This window comes from Rhea americana, unplaced genomic scaffold (genome assembly GCF_003343005.1).
Source record: "Rhea americana isolate MKP2758 unplaced genomic scaffold, rheAme1 scaffold_68, whole genome shotgun sequence".
In the NCBI taxonomy this organism is placed as follows: domain Eukaryota; kingdom Metazoa; phylum Chordata; class Aves; order Rheiformes; family Rheidae; genus Rhea; species Rhea americana.
This window is the reverse complement of record NW_028186845.1, coordinates 199,705-220,853: the sequence shown is the minus strand read 5'-3', so window position 1 is coordinate 220,853 and position 21,149 is coordinate 199,705. Positions and strand designations below refer to the sequence as shown.

General features: G+C 40.8%; 1 protein-coding gene across 2 annotated transcripts in view; it reads right to left on the bottom strand.

Annotated features, from left to right (window-relative positions):
- The window catches only part of GALNT9 (polypeptide N-acetylgalactosaminyltransferase 9), a 154,155-nt gene extending 133,112 nt beyond the window's left edge, over positions 1 to 21,043 (bottom strand). For both annotated transcript variants that reach the window (XM_085321073.1, XM_085321074.1), the window contains exon 1: positions 20,803 to 21,043. In XM_085321073.1, coding sequence (XP_085177199.1) covers positions 20,803 to 21,043 — 241 coding nt within the window. The remainder of the gene's footprint in view (positions 1 to 20,802) is intronic.
- Between the last annotated feature and the right edge of the window lie 106 nt (positions 21,044 to 21,149).

Here is a 21,149-nt window from a genome sequence, read left to right as displayed (position 1 = left end):
ATGACATTTCCTGGTTGCAGTGAGTGCTATGAGGCACACCCTATGAGCATCTGCAAAGTGTTCGAAGTACCTTAGATGGAAAATGCCATGAAAATGCCAACGTTATTATCAGCATCTAGTCTGGACGTTGACCCTTATTCCATCCTGCATACTCTGCTCCTACTATACTGATATATTAATCCTCAAATCCTTTATAGTAAACCTTCCTAGGACAGGATTCGACTAGAACAGCTTTTTCTTAGTGTTCTCATAGCACTTAGTCAGGATCAGGACACCATTTTTGCAGGTGCTAGATGAGCCCATAAAGACAGTTTCTAYGACAAGGAGCTTGCTATCAATGTCAAAGACAAGAAACCAAAGTAAAAAGATAATCAGAGAAGACGACAATGCCACAACACAGATCACTAGGAGAGGCARAGGTCTCAGTACAACAACGCCTATGGATTTCATCCTTGACATACACAGCAAGGTAACAGATTGTTTCATAGCCCACTGGATGCTCTTCTCTTCTACTTCATTGAGTGACCTCTATCCCAGTGAGCKCCCTCTACACAGCCAGTATCCTGTGCAGGAAAAAGACAGGATTCCTGCAGCAGGTAACCTAGGGACATGATTTACAGTCTTTTCTCCAAAACTAACAWGATGAAAATGTTTCTGAAATAACTCCTTCTGTGGAAATATACTTCTTGTGATATAAGCTCGCTGCTCATTCAGGATATTTTGAGATGATGGAAGATGGCAGTTCTGTTATGCCTAAGACAGGTTTCCAGTTGAGAAGGCTCAGCACAACCCCTCCTGCATCTCTAGGGGGAAGGAGTCCATGGAGATCTCTGTAAAGTTGCTCCATGCCAAATATAAGATTCCCAGAGCATGACTTAGTTAAAGGATGGGGCACATACACCCACACACTCATCCCACTGTGAGGGCTTTGTTTTAACATTGCAGCAATCTCTTCCAAAGGCGCWGTGTTAGAGAGACTAAGCCAGCTGTGACCAAGCTGAATTTGGAGTCATTTAGTTYGAGATTTTGAGGAAGAGGAGAGGAATACCTGAGAAAATATAAAGAAAAACATGTAATGGAGAGCTAGCTGTAGGAGATAAGTGTTGTAGGGAAAACTGCAAYAGTCATCTTGGCACAATGTGGGGAATGACCTTCTCAACCAGTGCATACAAGAGGCCTCCTGGGGAAAAAAGAATACATATCCTTACAAGGCCACCCTGCCTCATACAGACCCGATTTTTTGTTCACTGATACAGCAGTGTACAGCACTGTGTAACCTACTCTTTCTCTTGGCATAAAATTCATTCTGTCTTTTTAATTGAAAGAAATACTAAGTTTTTATGTACAGATATTTAATATCAAAAGTAATTGCTTTTATAGAATATTCATTTGAAGCTGATTTCCCCTTGAGAAATAATTACAACAAATAATTCAGAAGGAAATAAACAGATTGACAACTGTAAGGACCAAGAAACAGGAACTATGCAGACCACAGAAGATGGGGATAAAGGATCACTTGTGAAGTAAGATCCTGATCCCAGGCCTGTAGATAATAAAAGAGATTCCAGAGTTCTTTCCTGCTTCAATATAAGCAAAATCAATTTTCATTAGAGCAGGAATCCTTAAACTCCCTTTAAATTACAGTGGAGAGCTATGTGATGTATTTTTAAACTTAAATTTCAAGCAACATAAAAGACATTTCCCTCTATATGCACAATTCTAAATTATACATTGAGGATCTTATTTTTTTATTTTCATTTCAATGATCAAGAAGATCATTCACAAAGATCTGTTTCCTTTCTTTAATTGAATAGTTAATACTAATATTCTCCTAGAAGTTTTAAAATCCCAGCTAACTTGTGCTGATGAAACATGTAATATGGATTGTTCTCTTCAGGGGTATGGAATAAAGGAGGAAAACGTCTACAGGCTCCTCTAGTGATGGCATAAATCTGGAGTTAGGGAGGTGGGAGCTAAAACTTTGGTGTCGCTGCTCAACAGTCCACTGATATTAAAAGGAAACAAAATATGAGTGTCATCACTTTGGTATTTGGCCTCTGGCAGCAGCCAGTACCTCGGGCTCCAGAGGGACCGAAACACAAATCATAAAGCACTGGGCCAATTACACACTGCACAGTCCATGGAAGCAGAGTTCCCTTCTGAACCCCACAGGCATGCAACCAAAGCCCTGAAGCATAATATTTGATTACCCTCATTACCTTAACTCAGACAGGTAAAAACAGAGCTTAAAACTGCCTATCTCCCTTTAAAAGCCCAGACACTAATACTGGATTCAATTGCATTCTACAGGAATGAACTCTGTTATTCAGTCACAGTGTCACTGACTGACAAGAAATGGATCACCTGTATCGATATATTAGATTTTCATTAATTTTCCCAGTGAAACAGAGGTGAGAATCCTGGGGAAAGTGTTCATTAACCTGATAACAGAACCATTCTGGAGAAAGTACGTGTCAGACAGAGAAAGGTGGTTTCTCCTTGAAAAGCGCTAAGGGACAAGAACTAAAACTTTGGGACTGTTTAATTAGCTTCAGGAAGAAGCTGCTCTTAGCCAAGTTAAAGGGTTTTCATTTCATAAATGAGCAGAAGATGTCAGGATTTTGCTTCTCTGAAGTAGAGGAAGAGAACTGAAGGGAAAACCGATGTAGAGGAAGGGAACTGAAATGGCTGGTCATTGTAGAAAGGGGATTCTGAACCAAAAGCGGACAGGACTAGAGAAGGAGCCCAAAACTTAAAAGCTGTCATTGGATTTAATGACATTTTCTAACACTTGCAGAGCTGATTGCATATCTCTAACCATTAAAAACAATCCTTTTGTTTCTGACTTAATTCTAGATGAGAATTCCTGGAGCTCCTTATTTTCAGAYCAGCTCCTTGGTAACAGTACCCTGTACATCCATCCTGCTCACAGCAGGTAGTTCATCAGGGCTAGGCTCCTTAGGAACAAAAATATTTTAAAATACAAGAAATCTAAAAAAACCAAAAAAAACAAAAAAACAACAACAAAAAAAACTATCTTACCTCAGATCCCATTAAGGCCTTGCACTCCTCTAGACTCTTTGATATTAAGTCTAATCTAACCAAAAGCTGTGTCATATCTAATGTTGTCAAGCCTTCCAAATCACTTCCTTTCAGCCCAGATTTTTCTGCCACCCTTGTGGGGACTGTGTCCAAGACCGAGCAAGACTCTTCATACTCCCTACTCAAGCCTACCTGGTGAGCCCTCCATAAGGGCCAAACAAGCCCATCTCCTGTAGCATCCTTTCGCAATCACCTTCCACATTATTTGCAGACATTGACTTGCCTCCCCGCTCACTTATCTAAACAGCCTGCTATTAAACTAACATAATGACAGACAGCTTTACCAGTAACAAAGATGCATACAACATTTGCCGTTTATATGGCTGAAAAGCTCCCTGTTCTTCAACCCATTTTACACAATGAAGGATGATAGCATTCAATCCAGCTGCAGCAGCGACTGCAACTCAAAATCACACTGTGCTTGAAAGCAGGGTCCCGATTTTCCACAGCTGTGAAAGTAGTTGCTAAATTCATTTCTGGCAATGCAATTACAATGTAATACTCACAACTAGCTATRTATTCTAGCCATTATTTTCCGTTCCATGCACTGAGAATGACAGTCTGTCTTTCTTGACTGTAAGAGGATCAAATGATCTGAAATTGGTCCCAGTTGCATCAGAGCAGCATTGGGCCAGGTATTTCTCCTTAGACATGGTGGAAGAGCTCAGCTKCCCCAAGGATGTGACACTTTGAACACTTCCAACAGATCTCCTCAAGGGCCCACTCCTGATCCTGTGAAAATCAGTTAATTTTGACATYGGTTTCAACAGGAGATGCAGGCAGCCTCAACTCCTCCATCTGCCTTTCACCATGACACTGCCTTGTAGACTCTTCACGGGTGGCGTACTTTGCTTTTGCATCATTACATAGCAATATTCAAGGCTAGCTCCAAAGCACTCTCACTTCCTTGCTGGACTGTTTATTTTACCTCTGTATGGAAGCTATATTTTTCTTGAACTGTGTTTGTGTGCCTCTTCCAGGTGCATCTTTGACATCTCTCAGGGAGTTTGGCTCAGAAATCTAGTTTGAGATAGAACTTAGATCTCTACTTTTCTCCCTTTTTTGGCTTTTATTTTCCTATCTCACGTCAAGAGCACCACAGCTGTGCCTTGCTTGTCAGTGCCACACTGTAGTGTCACCTCCCATCAAGCTCTTAATTCRCGTATGATTTAGTTTTCTACCAGTGGGATGGGTCAGTCCACAAACAAACATGGTATATATCAGTAACAGCAAAACTACAGCCCAGAATCCACGATCTAAACTAAAATGCTGGCAGACTAACTATTCATGGCAGTTTTGATGAAGAACAGATGAAGACACTTACTATGCAGAAGGTCCTCATTGATGATGCAGACTGGAAGTCYTGTTTCTAACAGATGTTTTGGAGGACGTGCCAGGACAAGAGGCCTGATGCCCCCGTACTCGGACAGGATCGCACACAAAGGCAGGCAGGCTCAGACAACACTGCCTGGGTCCCTTGGACACACTCTTTGGGGTTTTCTCTAAATCCACTCCTCCTGCTGCCGAGTGCTAGTGTTAGTGAGAGCGCTCCTCAGAGCTTAGGCACGTAACRTTTCTCCCAGCCATCCCAGGCCTCGATGCTCCTTGCAGCCCACAGGTAGGCAAGGGACTGCAAGTAACACAGCACTGATGAACCAAGAAGGCAAATCTGCTGTWACCACAATTCCCAATCTGGAGAAAAGGGTGGAAAAAACATTGCCCATCATGTTAAAGAAAAAAAGAAAAAGCAACAGAAATTCAGGAAAACAAATCAAGTCAACAAATTCTGTTCCAGCCCCTGCAAACAACAACAAGCTGAGCCCTCTCAGTCCCTCCTGTCACCACTTATAATTTTATCTTCAAATGGTTTCCTTAACCTAGACTGAGGAAAAAAMCAATATCCTTATACTTGGGTTTGGAGTGCCTTGCTATTGCTTAACGAAACGTTGAGCCAGAGTTTATTTTTGTTTCTAAAGAGAAAAAGAGTTCCCTCTTGAAATTCATGAAAAAACCTACCTAGAAACAAAAGGCACACTGTCCTACAGACAGCTTATAACATGTAATTAATCAGGGGTTTGTTATGGAAATAKAAGAAGAATTAGGTAACGTTTTCTTGAGAAAGTAAATCAGAGAATGAGATAGTTTGGCAAGAAAAAGGAGAAACAAGGATAAATAGCAACTGTCAATGCATTCAAGAAAATAAAGACGTAATATTAGCAAAAACTATTGGCACAAAGTTCTATTTAAAAGCAGTAATAAAAGCATTGAGCACTTTGATTTCTGCCCTTTCTGGTTTATTGTTGATATAAAAATAAATTGACTCAGACTTCCAGGAGTGGAAAAGCTATGATCCACTGTTACAGGCACTTTAAAAAAACAGCATTGCTATAATACCTGATCCATTATTAACAAGATCGGCTTCACAGTGTGTTGGGATTTTGAAAAACTGTGAACTACTCGCTTCAGACAAAGTGGGCTCTATTTGGCAAAGGAGCTACATCTATTAACCACACACTTCTTTGATCCACTTGCAGAGGGTTTTTCAAAGCCATCTCATCTATATAGAATTCAGATCATATATAAAGGTAATAGCTGAGCATCAGAAACTCTGGATCAGTCTTTTCCAATTTACCTTGCCAGTACTGCTTACCTGGTTTACACCAAGGTAATGTAAGAAAAAAATCAAGTTCTCTGAGATTCATCTTKTTTTCTTCAAGCTTTCTCTTATTTTACCAAGAAATCCCACAAAAGAATGAATGTTCCTACCCTCTCATGTGTCTGAGGTTTGTAGTTAAGGCTACATTATGAGATATTAAATTACACAGTAAAGAGAGAGGTGAAGGCAGTGATAGAAGGTGCCTTTATATGGGAGAAGATGATGCTTTGGTGAAGAGGCATGAAGGTATGAATCAGAACACTAGATCTGAATTTCAGGACACTGAGATCTGAGCTTACAGTTCGGACTCATTCCTCCTCAAGGTTGCAGAGCAGACGTGCCATCTGATTCTGCATAAACTTCAGGGCACAGCCAGGCTTCCTCATAAGCAGAAGGAACTTTCCAGCAATAAATGGTCCCAGTGAAAGCCAGCATGGAGCCCCTGGGCCATGAAAGGTGTTCGATAACATGAGCAGCTGGGCATGCTTTGCTCTGACTAGCAYTGAGCAGCACAGAAGCACTTTCTCTGATCCTTGCATGATTTAATTATTCAGTCACTACAGAAGGGCAATGAGACAAGCTGGTGGGACCCGACTCTGCCATTTTAGGAAGCTGCAAATAAAGGAGGCTGTCCTGCAGTACTGGTGTGGTCTCAGGGAAATGTCATGCTGCTGTAGTTATTAACTCATGTAAAGACAAAAACAAGGAAAAACTGCTTTAGTTAGCGTATCTCACCCATGAACAAAGCAAGCGGAGCAAACAGACTGAAGATCTGAGCTTGGTTCCCTTAAAAGCTAAGGATTTCACTTTCACATTTGCGTTTAAATGACTGAAAATCCCATTTGTCATTGATATGATTTTTAGCCTGGTTTCTTAAGGAAAAGCAGTTTGTGGGATCATGCTGTCTGTATTTGCCTGTCAGTCTGCTTCCCTCTCACAAACCCTCCCCTCACTTCCGCTCATTACGTTTGGAGGCCAGTGTCTAATTTCAGCCAAAGCTTGGCAGACAGTCAGAGGTCTCAAAAATTGCATTTCTGCAAGTGTCACAAAAGTTGACATCTGGGAAGACACTGGCATTAAAATGTTCCTACTGAGAGAAGAGGTTCAGTGAAACCTCAAATACAATAGAAACATCAGAGCTATCAGCAACCCCTGAGAATTCACCTCTAAGATATCGATTTGTAAGAAAGCAGACTTTCTGGCTATTGCTGCTCATGGAACTAAATACTTATTTTTAGAGTTAATTGTTGTAATTACTGGGCATCTAGGTTTGTAATGTTACTTACRTCATTGATTACAATACCATTAGGACAGACTCTTCACAGACGAGCCTGGAGTCAGACCTTCTCAGCTAAATAGAGAACATGTATGGGAAGGGGCAGAAGCATGGAGAGGTGACCAGGCACTGCAGATAGGGAGCACAGCAAAGGCACACCTGGAAATGAAACCATGTCTCCTAAGCCCTAGTCTTGTATATCATCAGCTTTAAATATTTTCCTAAAAACTAGCCCAGGAACTGTTCCTTTAGCTCCAGRTCTCTGTTTCCTGTGAGCTTACCTACACTCCTTGTCAGACGCTAAAGGCAATGACAAGAACCAGGTGAGGTGATAATGTGACCAGGTGAGCACGTTTTTATGTACTCCTTACAGAAATAATGAGGTATGTCTGTGACTTCATTTAAAAACACTTTCCCTGTACATGTACCATCTTAAGAAAATTCACATGAAAATGTCTAAGTCACTAAATTAGAGCTTCTCAGCTTAGGAAGCAAGAGAGACAGACTTAGAGGTGAGGCACTAAAATGCCAACAGGAGACACCTCTCTATAGAATTCTGCCTGCTTCTCCTGGCATTTATTAAGAAACTAATCTCTCCTCTGGTCATTTAATGGGAGGGTAGCTCTTCCCCTTCACTGTCTTTGAAAAGAATGTAAAACAAGGTATATTCCCAAAGCCCACATTTGGCAGCATATCAAACATATTTTTAAATGGAATTTGTCAGTTCAGGATATGTGAAGATTGTTTTTAAAATAATCAACATCTAGTGTTTACAGCCATGTGCTAACACTTATATCCAGCATAAAGAAGCCACATGCATGCAATATCACCCATCAAACAGATTAGAGGTATCTTCTCCCAGTTCAACAACAAAAACAGAAAATCACGTGATGACTTTTTCTTTTTCTGAAATAAACTGCTTCCCAGGATATTCAATTTTGCTTTCTGGCAATAAAAAAAAAAAACAGTGTACAAAGGACACCCCARCATTCACAGTGCATCTTTTAATATCATCCAGTTGATGTTGATCCTGCACCAGCTGTCCTACCCTTTGGGCCTGATTTTGATCTTGCTCCTACTCCCACAAATAGACTACGATGCATTAAAAGAGAGCTTTCATCACTTAGAATTCTAGTCCAAAATGGTTATCAATAATCTACATTAACATGAATTATCAGTTTCTGTTGTGGACTTCACCAGAATAGTCTGTTGTACACCAGCCTGTAGAGGAGAACTCAACCTCTCCTTTGGGCTAGGGCAGTCCCAAGGTGACTCACACACAGACTCCAACTGTAGGTTTCCGTTCCATGCTTACTTCAACAACCATAAGCAATTTCAATAATAAGAATTTCACCAGTCTCGTTCTTCCACAGCCTCCACCATGTCTTTAAGACAGCAGTATTTGTTTTCCAACTCCTCATCAGTACGATGAAAGGCTGAGATACGTCTGAACACCAAACATTGTAACACATACAGAAAAAAGAAAGAAAAGCTCAAGCTTTTTCTTCAAAAAGAAAGTTTACTTTGTGAACTTTGTAATGCATGGCAGAAAGGGGGAGACAAAGAATCCACTTATTAGGCAGGGTAGGTTCAGAAAGAATCAAAGAACAAATTCTTAATTTCCTGAACCCATCCAAGAGAGCTCTCTGCAGTCTGGCTTGGGGTTTTACAGGCCTGAAATGAGAATATGGCTGTGACTGTGGGAACTGTATCAAGGTGACACTTTCAGAAAACAGAAAGTTTTACAGGTAACCCTATTGGACATTGGCTTTAYGAAAACCACTTACGTTCTGGAAACAACCTTCTGTTCAAGGAAAATTCATTGAGCCAGATGGATCTGTTTCAGGAAGAGGATCGGACTGGCAGAGGTCTGAAATGAAAGATCATTGCTAATRCCAGTCTAAAGCTGGAGCAGCTGAGAGGACAGTGCTCTGGGCAGCGCCTGACATGTTCAGGAGGAGTTTCTCAGGCAATACATGTCAAATGAGTTTGCCAAATACTACATTAAATATTGTAGTATCAAAAGATGAGAAATTTCTAATGAATACCCTCAAATCTTTTCACTGCTCCCTACAATAACAGTATTAAAAAGCCAAAGACATTCTGCAGGCATTGAGAGTGAGTAGGTTTTTCTTTTAGATATAGAAGATCATTTAAAAGTGGAAGAAAAGATTGATCACCAATAAGAAATATCCAAGCAGGATCCAGTTCAGTTGCCAAGTCCCTGCAACTGTGTTTCAAGTCAGAAGCCTGAATTCACAGATCTAGGTTCAGGGAATCAACCACGTGACACAAATTATAATGTAGAACTATAAAATAAATGTGGTTTCCCAGCCCCAAGTTAACACAGGCTAACACCTGAATCACTCAAGCAGCTCTTTTCCTAAGTTATATCCATTCATTGCTGTATGTGCTTCATGTGTCAGCCACCTCAACAGTTGGACAGCTTACTCTTCGGTTGCTCGAACATGACCGGCTCCCTCTTACCTTACACTCTTCTCACATCTGTTACATGGAGCCACCTGCAATCTATCATCGTGCCTTAGGATTAACAGCTCCGTGTGGCAAAGTCTGTTTTTCCTATTAGAGGTGTGAACAGTACCTAGTCCGTGCTCAGCACCTCTAATAGAGCGCCTGTAGTACAAACACCACCACGGGAATACGYAAACTGCGTGTGCTAGCTGACATCAGCACAACGGGTATCCAAAACTTTACAATCAGCAGCTTTGTATCTGTGGTAAAGTAGTCACCAAAGGGACTGAAAATTGTGTAGTTATCAGTAGCCTCATTTTACACATGGCTAGATGACTAGAAATCTCCCTGACAAGGAATCTGTAAAGCAACTGCAAATTTTAATCCTGAGGAAGACTAACCTTTGGGTTATACAATGCTATTTCAATTGGAGATATTTTTAGTCTTATCACTGCCTTCAGTTCAGCATGCATGGGAAAGAATACCACCAATCGTTCCTACTATACAAAGCTTGCTTGAAAATGAGTTAATATAACAAAAATACATTTTTATTTACAAAAGCTTCACATCCTAGAGGCATCGGAGAGCTGCAGAAAAAATAAATTCAATTTCAAAAAGGGCAGCGAAGTCCCACTGCTGAGTAAAATACAAAACCAGCATAAAGAATCCAAATGAAAAACAACCAATTAACCCCATCACCCCACCAAAAATGCCACAGGGACAAAATGAGCRGCAAACTTCTCCAGCTCTGCAGAAGAGAGCATGGTGGACACCTTCCAGGAAAAATGAGCTCCTGTGCAACAAAGCCCCTCTTCCTGTGGGGATGGTACAGCACTGCCTTGGGCAGGATGCTGATCTGAGCTGTGGGAAACAGATGCTGTGTGTGACCTTGCACATGCTGCATTTTTTGCTGTAGCCCAAAGTGCTGGAAGGCAGTGAGCACTGTGAGGTGAACTCCTACGTGCCAGCCTCCAGGGCGAGAGTTGAAGGCTTTCACCGAGGACCTGCCACCCCTCTYCAGGGAGAGCCAACCCCTTGCCTCAGCCTCTGGAGGCAGTTCTTCAGAGCTAATCAAGCAGAGGACGCTGAAAAGGTGGCAGCCAAAAAAAACATTCCTTGTTTTGAAGTCTGCAAATACTACCTCCTTAAGACCCATAGCTTTAGAGGATGCAGAAAGAATTTTATTCTTCCACTGAAGAAAAGTTCCTCCTTTTATTTTTATTTTTTAAACAATAGATGAGTGGTTAAAGCATTCAGCTAGGATACACCTCACCTATATGCACAAGCACTCCTAAAATACTCACTGAATCAAGTCTTTTCAGGGGAAAGTCTAGTTTTGGATCCCAGTTAGATTCAGTGCAAGTGAGGCATTAGTTTGCCCATCACATCAAACTGACACACATGATCACAGGCAGAAGCAGATCTCTAAAGTTAAAGTGAAAGGCTTTCTGCAACACAGACCTGAACTGAGGGACAGCGGACCTGTGTCCACAGGATCATATGCACTACCTAAGGGAGCAGAGGTTGTGACCACTGGAGAACCCAATGGGCAGGATGCATGAAGAACATTTCCGTTTGCCCCACAGCAGGGACATAATACTGTGAAGTACTGTGGAAAAAGATAAATCAATCTGAAAACAAAGCTTGCTCTGATAGGCACAATAATGCTGCTAATTTGACCTCCTGGTCCTTGTGCTTCATTTTGCAAAATGCAAACTGGAATCAAACAGCACAAATACAGAAACAAGACCCGGTCAGAGACACAAAGCTCACTGGTTCCATATTAAAAAGGAAAATCACTCCAAAACCTTCAAGGAGGGAAAATCCCATTCTCAACCATAATAAAGTAGCACAGAGACTCAGCATGAATTCATCTTTATACTACATACATCATCATAACTAGCCAATATACTATTCGTTCTGTGGCAGAAGTAGCTTCATTTGGCAGGCTAACCATTGGAGTTACTATGCTGATAACGCCTGGCTGTGCTGATCCTGATCAGCAGCAGGGATGCATTTGGGCAACGGACTTCAACAACTCACTGCACAGGTGAGTTGGAGCGGAGGAGAATCTGGATCACCGATGCATGCATAAAAAGACCAGACAAATTCACTCAAGCCTATCTGAGCAAGATAGCTCGTACCCCATCCAAACAGTGCTGTCACTGCCCACACAAATCCCTGATGACAACAAAACTTGGGGCAGCAGGATCTATAGTTTGCTTAAAAAACAGTGGTGTGTTTGTACCTTACTTAGATCCCTGACTAATTACAACTACTGCCTGTATCACAGACATGCATTTTAACAGTTCTCCTCAGGAACAAAGATGARTAACACATTGGTAATCCCAAAGAGACCAGCTCTGCTCCTCCCGAGCCCACGAAGACGTGAATGTTTCACCATGGCAAAGAACATCCCTCACAGATATCGCTGCGTAGTCTAACGTAGCTCTCTGTGAATCTCCATAGGTAATACTCATGTTTCATATTATCTGAATATTTGAAGGACTTCACATATGAGACACGCCTGGCAGGATCCATTTCTTCSCCTGATCAGTTTTTTCTACAGTAAAGCTTAGCTGGGAGAGTTCTTACGCTGCTTGTACCAGGCAGAGATTCAAGCGCGAGGCTCTAGCACACCTGAGTTGAATCATCCCATATAAAGAGTTTGTGACTCTTCTGTTAGTGAGCACTTAYTGTCATGAGTACTCCAGTGAGTATYTGATATTTGATCTATCATTTAACCAGGAGGTTAAGAAGCAAAAGCACTGAAGAATCCTCAAATCCCAACCAGTCCTCTATACTTCAGGCATATTTCATCCACTGAGTTGGGTTATTTAGATGTGATTTCAACACCATGCTGTGAAATAGGTAACTCTCCTGCAGCCTTCTGGCACCTTCTGGCACCAAGCACCTCTGCCTGACAGAACCACAGTAGCACTCTTTACAGAAGCTGTTTCAAAGACCTTTTCCTTGGTTTACTTTCTTTAATCATTGCTTGCTCTCCCAGGATGGCATGTAAATTACAGCTCAARTATTAAAAGTATAAATCAGATCATGATGGCAAATGAAAGGGCTTTTACAGAACAGCTCTGTAGGAGTGRGTACAAAGCTTAAAATATTCAGAAGTCTATATTCTCGCCTTTTCTAAAAATGTTTTGCTCATTTTTTTTTAGACATCTTTTTCTGCTCCTAAGGAAACTAGTTGTCCACACTGCTCATAATGACAGAGTAGAATCAGGTCTATTCTATCTTTTACTATTTATCCTGCAGTTGCTCTTGTACTCACCTCCATAGCTGATAATTAAGGATATACTTTAATAATAATAGGCCTTTTTCCATTTGCTAGAGATTACTAGAACTGTTTTTATTTTTCTTTTTTTTTCCCCTGAAGTGTTTCACTAAGAAGGATCCTCCTCACTAAGGCTACAAAACCATTCATGGTACGAAGTTCATCCTTCGCTTGACAGCAAAGATCCTTCACAACTAGTCATCCAAGTAAGATAAAAGGAGAGGCAAAAAGCCACATCTGCTTCACCAGACAACTTYGTAAGGCACAGAACACACACCAAGTAGCTTAGGTATGGCAAACAGCAAGCAGGTTCACTTTACTCTGAGGACATTCGTTTCTTCCTCTTACCACACAGCCCAATTGACCTGTCCGTAGTCATTAGAGTAGGCCCTCTCAATACACATTTCAGCAAGATGACAGGAGAGATGCTTTCTTTTTTWAAAAAAAGAAAGGAACATTAAGTATGCGGAAATGGAAAGGCCCAAGAAATATAGTAAGAGGGATAAGGAACTGCTGTGAAAGGCCTTCCAGAGGCTCTACCAGATTGTGCACAAAGCACTGCTGCACTGTTTTCTCATGCATTACAAAGAGTCCAGATTAGCTAAATCAGGTGAAATAGAAAGCTAGTAGAAAAAAAACACAGAACAACAAGCCCATGTTCCCTCACAGTGGGAAGTGAATATCAAATAGAGGGAGGAGAAAACAGAACTCACCCTAAGATACCAACTCCTTGGAYATCTGGACGTTTGGACAGCTTGCTTCATTTAGATCACTTAGTTCTAAAAGACATCACTTCAGCAAGCCAGTTGGTGAGGCTCAATTCAAAAAAAAAAAAAGGACTCTTTTCCCACAAATGGCAACTCTGTCCTTGATTCAGTTTTAGAGGACTTCTGGTTGATGCAACTGAAGGCCCTTTTTCTACTGCTTCAGAGTTCAAAAAACCAAAGTCATAGAAGAAACATGGATTATCTTTATCTTTGCTGCACTCTTGAAAGCTACTGATATGGGTATTGTGGGCAGAGAAGAGTACATAAAAATCATCAGCAAGGCAGCATTAACAAGATGAAGCCTATCAAGGTTTGAAGGGATCTTTTCCAGGTAAAGCTCCATATTGCTTCAGTTCTACTGGGGGGAGGGAGGGGGTCTGCAGCGTAAGCACAATAAACCCTAGCAGATTAGACTGAGAAGTAAATTACAGAAACAAGATTCTTACCTTCCCCCTAATACTACTACTATGCATTTAAACTCGAAGCAACTCCAACTAAATAAGGGGATCTGAGACAAGGTGCATCACACTGCTCCCTGATGGCTCCTTTCTTTTCTGCAAGTTGTGCAAATCTTGATCCAAGAGACAGCCTTGCTACAGGTTCATGCTGCTTCTGTCCTATAGGACTTGCTAGTAACCRGCTGCACTGTAGCGTGTCTCCAAAACTTTTTGGGAAACATCAGTATCAGAGAAYATCTGAAAAGATAAAAAACTATAGGGCAGAAAGGCAACTTTCAGTCAGCCATGCTGTCTTCAAGAAGGGGGCTGCCTCCACCTACAAGGCTTTCATATGCACACAGCACTTCCATGGCACCATACCTAYGGGTTTTAGGAAAGGCAGACACAAGTTATCAATGCACCCAAYTAAGACTTTGTCGCTTTAGCTCTGTGCTCTCAGGAGAAGATGACTTTAGGTCAGTGGGAGGATCTCTATCTGTTTTTCGTCCTCAGAAGCTAAGTTTTCTATTTCAGAAGACAGTTTTAATCAATAGGATTATAACAACGTTGGAAACTGCTCTGCTGCCATTGGCTTTCTTCTTTCCTGTTATCAGACCATCATAGATTCTTTTTCTTTTTCCCCCCTCCTCAGTTTATTAGTTTAAAATAAGTGATGGAAACCGCTAGCAAGTGCAACCCCACAAATAACAACAATAATAAAAAAGAATTCCAAATGTAGTGAGAAAGAGAGACTGAGTATCCATTAGTAAGGTTAGAGAGGAGCATTAATAAAAGAGAGATTTGTTAAACATGACTCATTTCTGTTCCTTCCTTTCATAAATCTTATTATTTCCTTGGAGAACAGCCATACATTGAGTGCCTGGAACTGCATTTTTAAATGATGCTGTTGGTTTATCTTCAACTTGCATTAATTTACTGAAAAATTAAACACACAAGAAACTCTAAACTCAAAACCAACCTACCCAACCACCCATCATCAAGACTTTAACTTTAAAGCCATTTTTTTTTAATCCTCAAAGCCTGTCTGTTGGTCACAGATGTGTACAGATCACAGTGCAGCTCTTCACTAAAGGAGGACTGCACCACATTTGCTTTTCCAGTTCTAACTTCTACAAAGAAATGGAAGAAACTGAACTGGGATATCTTAAAAAAGACAATAAAAACAACATCAGTCAAAGTTTCCACCTCCGTATACACTACATATAGTCCTATATAGTACAAATGATTCAAGTTCTATGCAAATGGGTCAATGATAAAACTACTACACTTTTTTCTGTCAAAATAAGCTTTCTTACCAGCTACAAAAGCAAAAAGTAGAAACTTTGCATAGGAAATGGTTAGCAGTACATGCTAACACATGCTAGCACAGACAGAAACTTTAAAATTATGATGTGCTGCTGGAATGGAGATATATTTTCTCATGTTGTCACTATTTTGAAGTGTTGAATGCAGCTTTGCCCATTTTAAACAAGAATTTTACCTCCTCTTTCTACCGTATGTTTAGGCATTTTTTTCCTAATGTGATYGAAGAGAGGAAGATTGTATAGGATATTATATTATATTTTTATAGGGCCAATCCAAATAYCCACTCATCATATCTTCTTCCTTCACTTTGGGAGAATAAAATCTTGGCCTTCCTGAAATCACTGATTATGATTTATGGCTGCTGTCAACTTTCATTGGGTGAAAACTTTGCCCTGTACTAGGCTTTACGTTCGGCTTCAAGCCCCCATCACCAGCAGCAGCTTTGAAAGCAATCTCCTGGGCTTCACTTCATGCCCAAAGAGTACAGGCGTAGAACTGGACTGCAGAAGTTGCAAATCAATGGACCTTTACCGCTGAAGTTCTTGCAAACACTAGAGCATTTTGCAGACCTAGCCCTTCCCTCAGCTACATAAATCAAGATTAATGTGGCTAAAGCCAATGTCAAGCTGAGACCAGGCCTTTTGGACTTCATCACTTTGCAATATGGAAGGTCAGACCTGTAACAACATTTAGTTACCTCTGCGTGAGCAACTGATCCAGAACAAGTGAGAACACTTGCYCTGTGCCATGTGGTGAACAGAGAAACTTCAGTCTAACCTAAAGAAAAAAAATTTGGTTAATACTTTTCACTCCTGTTTTCACTTGGCCCCATCTYGCATCTCTTAAAAACTCAAAGYGAGACTACATGAAGAAGCCTCTTCRRAAGAAGCTTCATAGAAAATACATGGCAARCAGCAGTCCCCACAAGTGAGTTGCTGCTTTTGGGGAATAATTACTTCCCAGTGCTGTCAGATGCATGTTAGCATCACACCATARTCAAATTAAATAGTTATAACATGAGAATCTGTATCTGGGTATGAAAAAGTGCAGTTTCATTGATGCAAGGCTGGCAGCCACACTTCATCTTCCCCCATGCACACATGGCTTTACCTCTTTTTCCTGTAAAGGAATTAGTCTTCAGCTAAAAGTTGCCAACTCTAAAAGCTTCTTTTTGACAAATCTGATGTGGACATTCGCATGATTCATTTGCAGCCTGTTCCCAACCCTTTTTCGATATGGAAATTTGGAACCATTTTCAACCAGCCCCTAGCCTATGAAGAATAAACTGTCCTTTTAAAAATAGTACTGTACCTTTTAAGTATGCAGATTGCCAGGCTGAATTTTAAATGCAATCACTTTGCTTCCAGTACACTCTAAAAATCAGGAGTCACAGTCTGCATGAATCAGTCCTTGCACCTAGGACCTGCTATTTCCATCATTTTAAACCTGTGTGCTGCAATTACATGAATTGTCCACTTTTTTCYCAGCCTTCTCCATGAAATGCATCTGCAGTATAAAACCCATTTATCAGAACGGAAATTGCTGTTGTATTTAATCTTCCCAAAAAGAACAAAATCAAATTATGATGCGTTAAAAAATGATAATCTGCCAAATTCAAGGGAATATTCCAAACTTATTCCTCCATGTCAGCAGTAGAACGGGTCAAAGAGGTCCAATGTAGAAGACATGGGTAGGAAGACATGATGTGAGCATACCTAATGAGAAGATGAAAACTCTCTTAATCTTTCCACATTGAATGAAAYCTAATTACATGCTGTATTGATTGTTGTGTATTACTGGAAAGAGACAGAGAAAAGGGGAAAAGGCAATTACAGTGAAATTGTAGTCTGACYCTTCAATTGCTTTTGGCATGAAAGGTTATGTTCTTAGTTGGGGCATCAAAAATTCTTTACTCTCTATGGTAAATCATTAGCAATAGACTTGGATACAAAACTGATTGGGGAAAAAAATCAGTTAGTTAGATCTTGTTGATTTTTTTCCTTTATTAAATAAAAAGGGGCAAAGGAACAAAATACCAAGGTATTTTGTTATGGCATATCATTATGTCATTTCATGAATTGCTACAAAGTCTACCATGTCTTACCTTCATGTTAAAGGATAATAAGAAATATTCACCAATAGTAAAACCATAGCAAAAATGAAAAAATATACAGATTGATAAACTAGATCTAGAATAACTCAGTTGTCCAAAATAAATGTTACATTTGAAAYCCAAAACTGACGAATTACATAAGGGGCTTCACCAAGGAAATTCCACAGCCATGATTTTTCATTCCTTTCCCCTTGTACACTCCACCCACTTACTTCCACCAAAAAGAGCAGTAGCTGGGCATAAAGAAAACTTTCAAAACCATGATTTTTCTAAGTTAATCAAAAACCAAAGCACAAGCCAACTGAACGCTATTGTTTGGGTGCACGTCTGCCTGTCTCTGCACAGATTTGTGGCAATTGTCATTCACTTCATTCTAAAAATTCTTGGTTTTCCAGAGATAATTTCAAGGATTAGCTTTCTATTGGCTTTCATGTATGGTCTTCTGTGCTCTGCCCATATTTCTACAAGCATTGTGTTCACGGTTTTTATTTGGTTTATTCAGACTGAGAAGTTAATGAGGTCTCCAGTGATCAGTTTTAGGTTGCCTCCTGATATACTTGCAACATTACTGCTTGTATTTATATTTCCTTACAGAAGGTGCATTTTAAGATAACATGTCTTTAATTGCATGAAAACCAATAGAGGTGACAGAAACAAAATTCTGCACAGTTGCAGCTGCAGGGCTAGTCTCTCACAGAAGCGTCTATTATGCTAGATCTTCATCAGAGTCCCTGGAAAATACAGGTGAGGTCTTTCTAGTTTAAGAATAATCCAAATAGAAGAGAAAAACAGATTAAAAGAACACGAAGGCTTTATAACCAACAATATAAGATACTTAACAGGTGGCTCTAAATTAGCTGATCCCAAACTAGAAAGAATCAAGAGCAGAAAATTAAAATACTGATCTGGACAGAAGTACTATAACAACAACATTCGGTTGGACTCAACCTTTTTCAGGGGCTTACAGGAGGTCTGAATGTGCAAGGATTTCACACCCCCTAAGAATAAAATCTGTCTACCAGTATCATTATCTTCCTCTAAAGGTGATTTTGACCCACCTTATTAAAAACTAATGTCCAAGAAGCCCTCAGATGGCTCTCTACCCTTATGATAAAACACTAGACAGGCTAACGTCTGAGAAACCTGCTGGACACTAGGATGAAACAGCAGCTCTGGATCTGGCCAGTGTTTACCTAACATCAGTCTCTCTGTTAGACACCGTACAACATTGTCACAGCCAGGCTCCCTTGAATATAAATGCTGCCAGAGCAGCATTATGCCCATTAAGTAATGAGTCATGATATTAAAAAGGAATGCCATTGAGCTRAACCCAAACACAGATGCTTGATCCTGATTTCACTTACAGTGATGAAACTYCAGTCACTTCAGTGGGAGTCCTCCTAATTTTTTTAAGGATTTTTTTTTGGTTTGGTTGTCACAGGAGGAAAAAAAAGAGAGAGAGAAACCATTTGACGGCAAAATAATTAATCTGTGTTAATGTACAACTGTGCAATAAAAAAATCAACTATGTCAGAGAGAAACCGAAGAAAAACAAACAGAGAATTTAAATGGCTCAGCTTGAAAAAGTTTCTGTATTTCCCTGTTTAAGAACTTTCAAGAAGAAAAAACTGTCCACAGTGCTTATCATTACCCTTAGGAACAACATAGCATTTTAATTAAATGGTAAGGTTGCTGTGAATTTCCATATCCATAAAATCAGATTAAATAAGAAGAAGGGAAAAAAAAATCCAAAACAGAGATGGTGGTTACAGAGAACTTCCTGTTTCACGATAAGCTACAGTCATTGCGTGCAATGGTGTCTGCCTCGTACGCTAAGCACTCCCGCTGATTTCTCCAGTGGATGCTATACTGAGATGGACCCAGAGCCAGTAAAACAATCCTGCCCAAAGCCTCACTTATAAACACTGTGAAGGACAAATCAATTTGGGTCAAAAAGATCTATTCAATTCAGCTGCAATAGACACAACATAGGGACTGAGCTATTTCGCTTTGGGCACTCTAGGGTTGCACAGAATTTGGGAGGAGGATTTCCCTCTTAAATCCTGAATTCTTCAAAATTTCTACAAAACATCATTAGGAAACACAGATGTAGACACCTTCCCTCTAATTCATGCATGGATATTTTTGTGACTATCACCCACAACTCCACACTCCTCTTCTCTGTTCCCCATTTATACACACGCGTGTGCATGTGATTGCATGTAAGGGGATGTCTATTCTATAATACTTATCAGCACAGATTGCATATTACCAGAACGGTCTAAGCTGCTTAGATTAATACAGTCCTTCAGAAAGAAGTAATAGAGAATATACTTTATATGAACCCTCCTATTTGTCTGCATTTTGAGACTGCAGTAGCCTTTGTTAAATCAACATTATGAGTAAGAAGATTTTCACAGCCACCCCAGAAGCACATTTGGTATACTTAAACATACTTACACAGGAAGTTTTATGTGGTGCTAGATGCTAAATGTTACATTTATATTATAACATCATGTAAAAGTTTACTTGTTYGACCTCTTCTTGTCCAAAGTTGATGTATTTAATCACATACTTAAGCCTCTGTTTTGCATTCAGAATTTTATGAATATATGCAAATATAACTACACTCATTTTGAAAAATTTGTATATGAAAGGTTAGATGTCCTATAACAACTTTTATGGCTTAGCCTGTTCTAATTACCATAGCAGGAGCTCTCTACTTACTTACCAAGATTTTTCAAGGCTAGTAAAGTAGAACTGAAGGTAGTGATAAGAAAGTGGTGGTTGCTTCCCCTCCTCACTGAAGATAACACCAAATCTAAATGGCAAAGTCATTATAGAAACATGTGGGTGCTGTATTTAACTAGACCATCAAAAATATATCGTGTAAGAACTGAGCAGAGCGCTTTTAAAGTAATTCTAAGACCAAGTATATGACTTCCAGCTATAAACTAACAATGCATCTGGTATATAAACACAGACGTACCCAGACACTGTTGATACATCCAGGCAAACTGTAAAACCTAAGTACAGTGCACAGGAACATCAACCAATCCTTACGTCCTCCTCTTCAACTCTACAGTCTCCTTAACTTTGTCTCTACTCAGGAAGCCCYGACTTTGGACCGAGTTTGGGGTTAGGGGGGAGCCCCGAACTAGTCCTCCAGCAACATCCTGCAGCTACCAATTTTGCCTTTTCCTCTAGAGCAGGCACAGGGCGCACACACCCATGGTGTGCACTTCCCTCCACAGAGTGCRTGCACTCCGGATGCTCTTCCCCATCCCACGGCACTCTCTACAGGACAAGCAGCAGGACTGGTGCCGCGATGCACTCCTTCCTGCCCCCCAGCCCTCCATACCATTTAGCTGGTTGTACACCACTTCTTCCAGGTGGTCCAGGCGCTGCAGGATGGACTCCCTGTCCACCAGGCTGCCCACTTTGGCGCCCCGGCTCCTGGCCCGGCGGTCGGCGCTCCTGACGATCTGCACCAGCTCCTGCGAGCGGTCCTGGATCCTGCAGTACACGGAGAAGAGGATGATCCCCACGAAGACCAAGATGTTCACCGTCAACAAAGTTTTGATTTTCCGTGCCACCGCCATGGGAGCCGCCGCCGTGCTGGAGGGGGCACGTCAAGGCATGGTGGCGGGCGCGCGGGGAAGGGGCGCGCAGGGGCGCGGAGCGGAGCTGTCCTTCAGCACCGCGCCG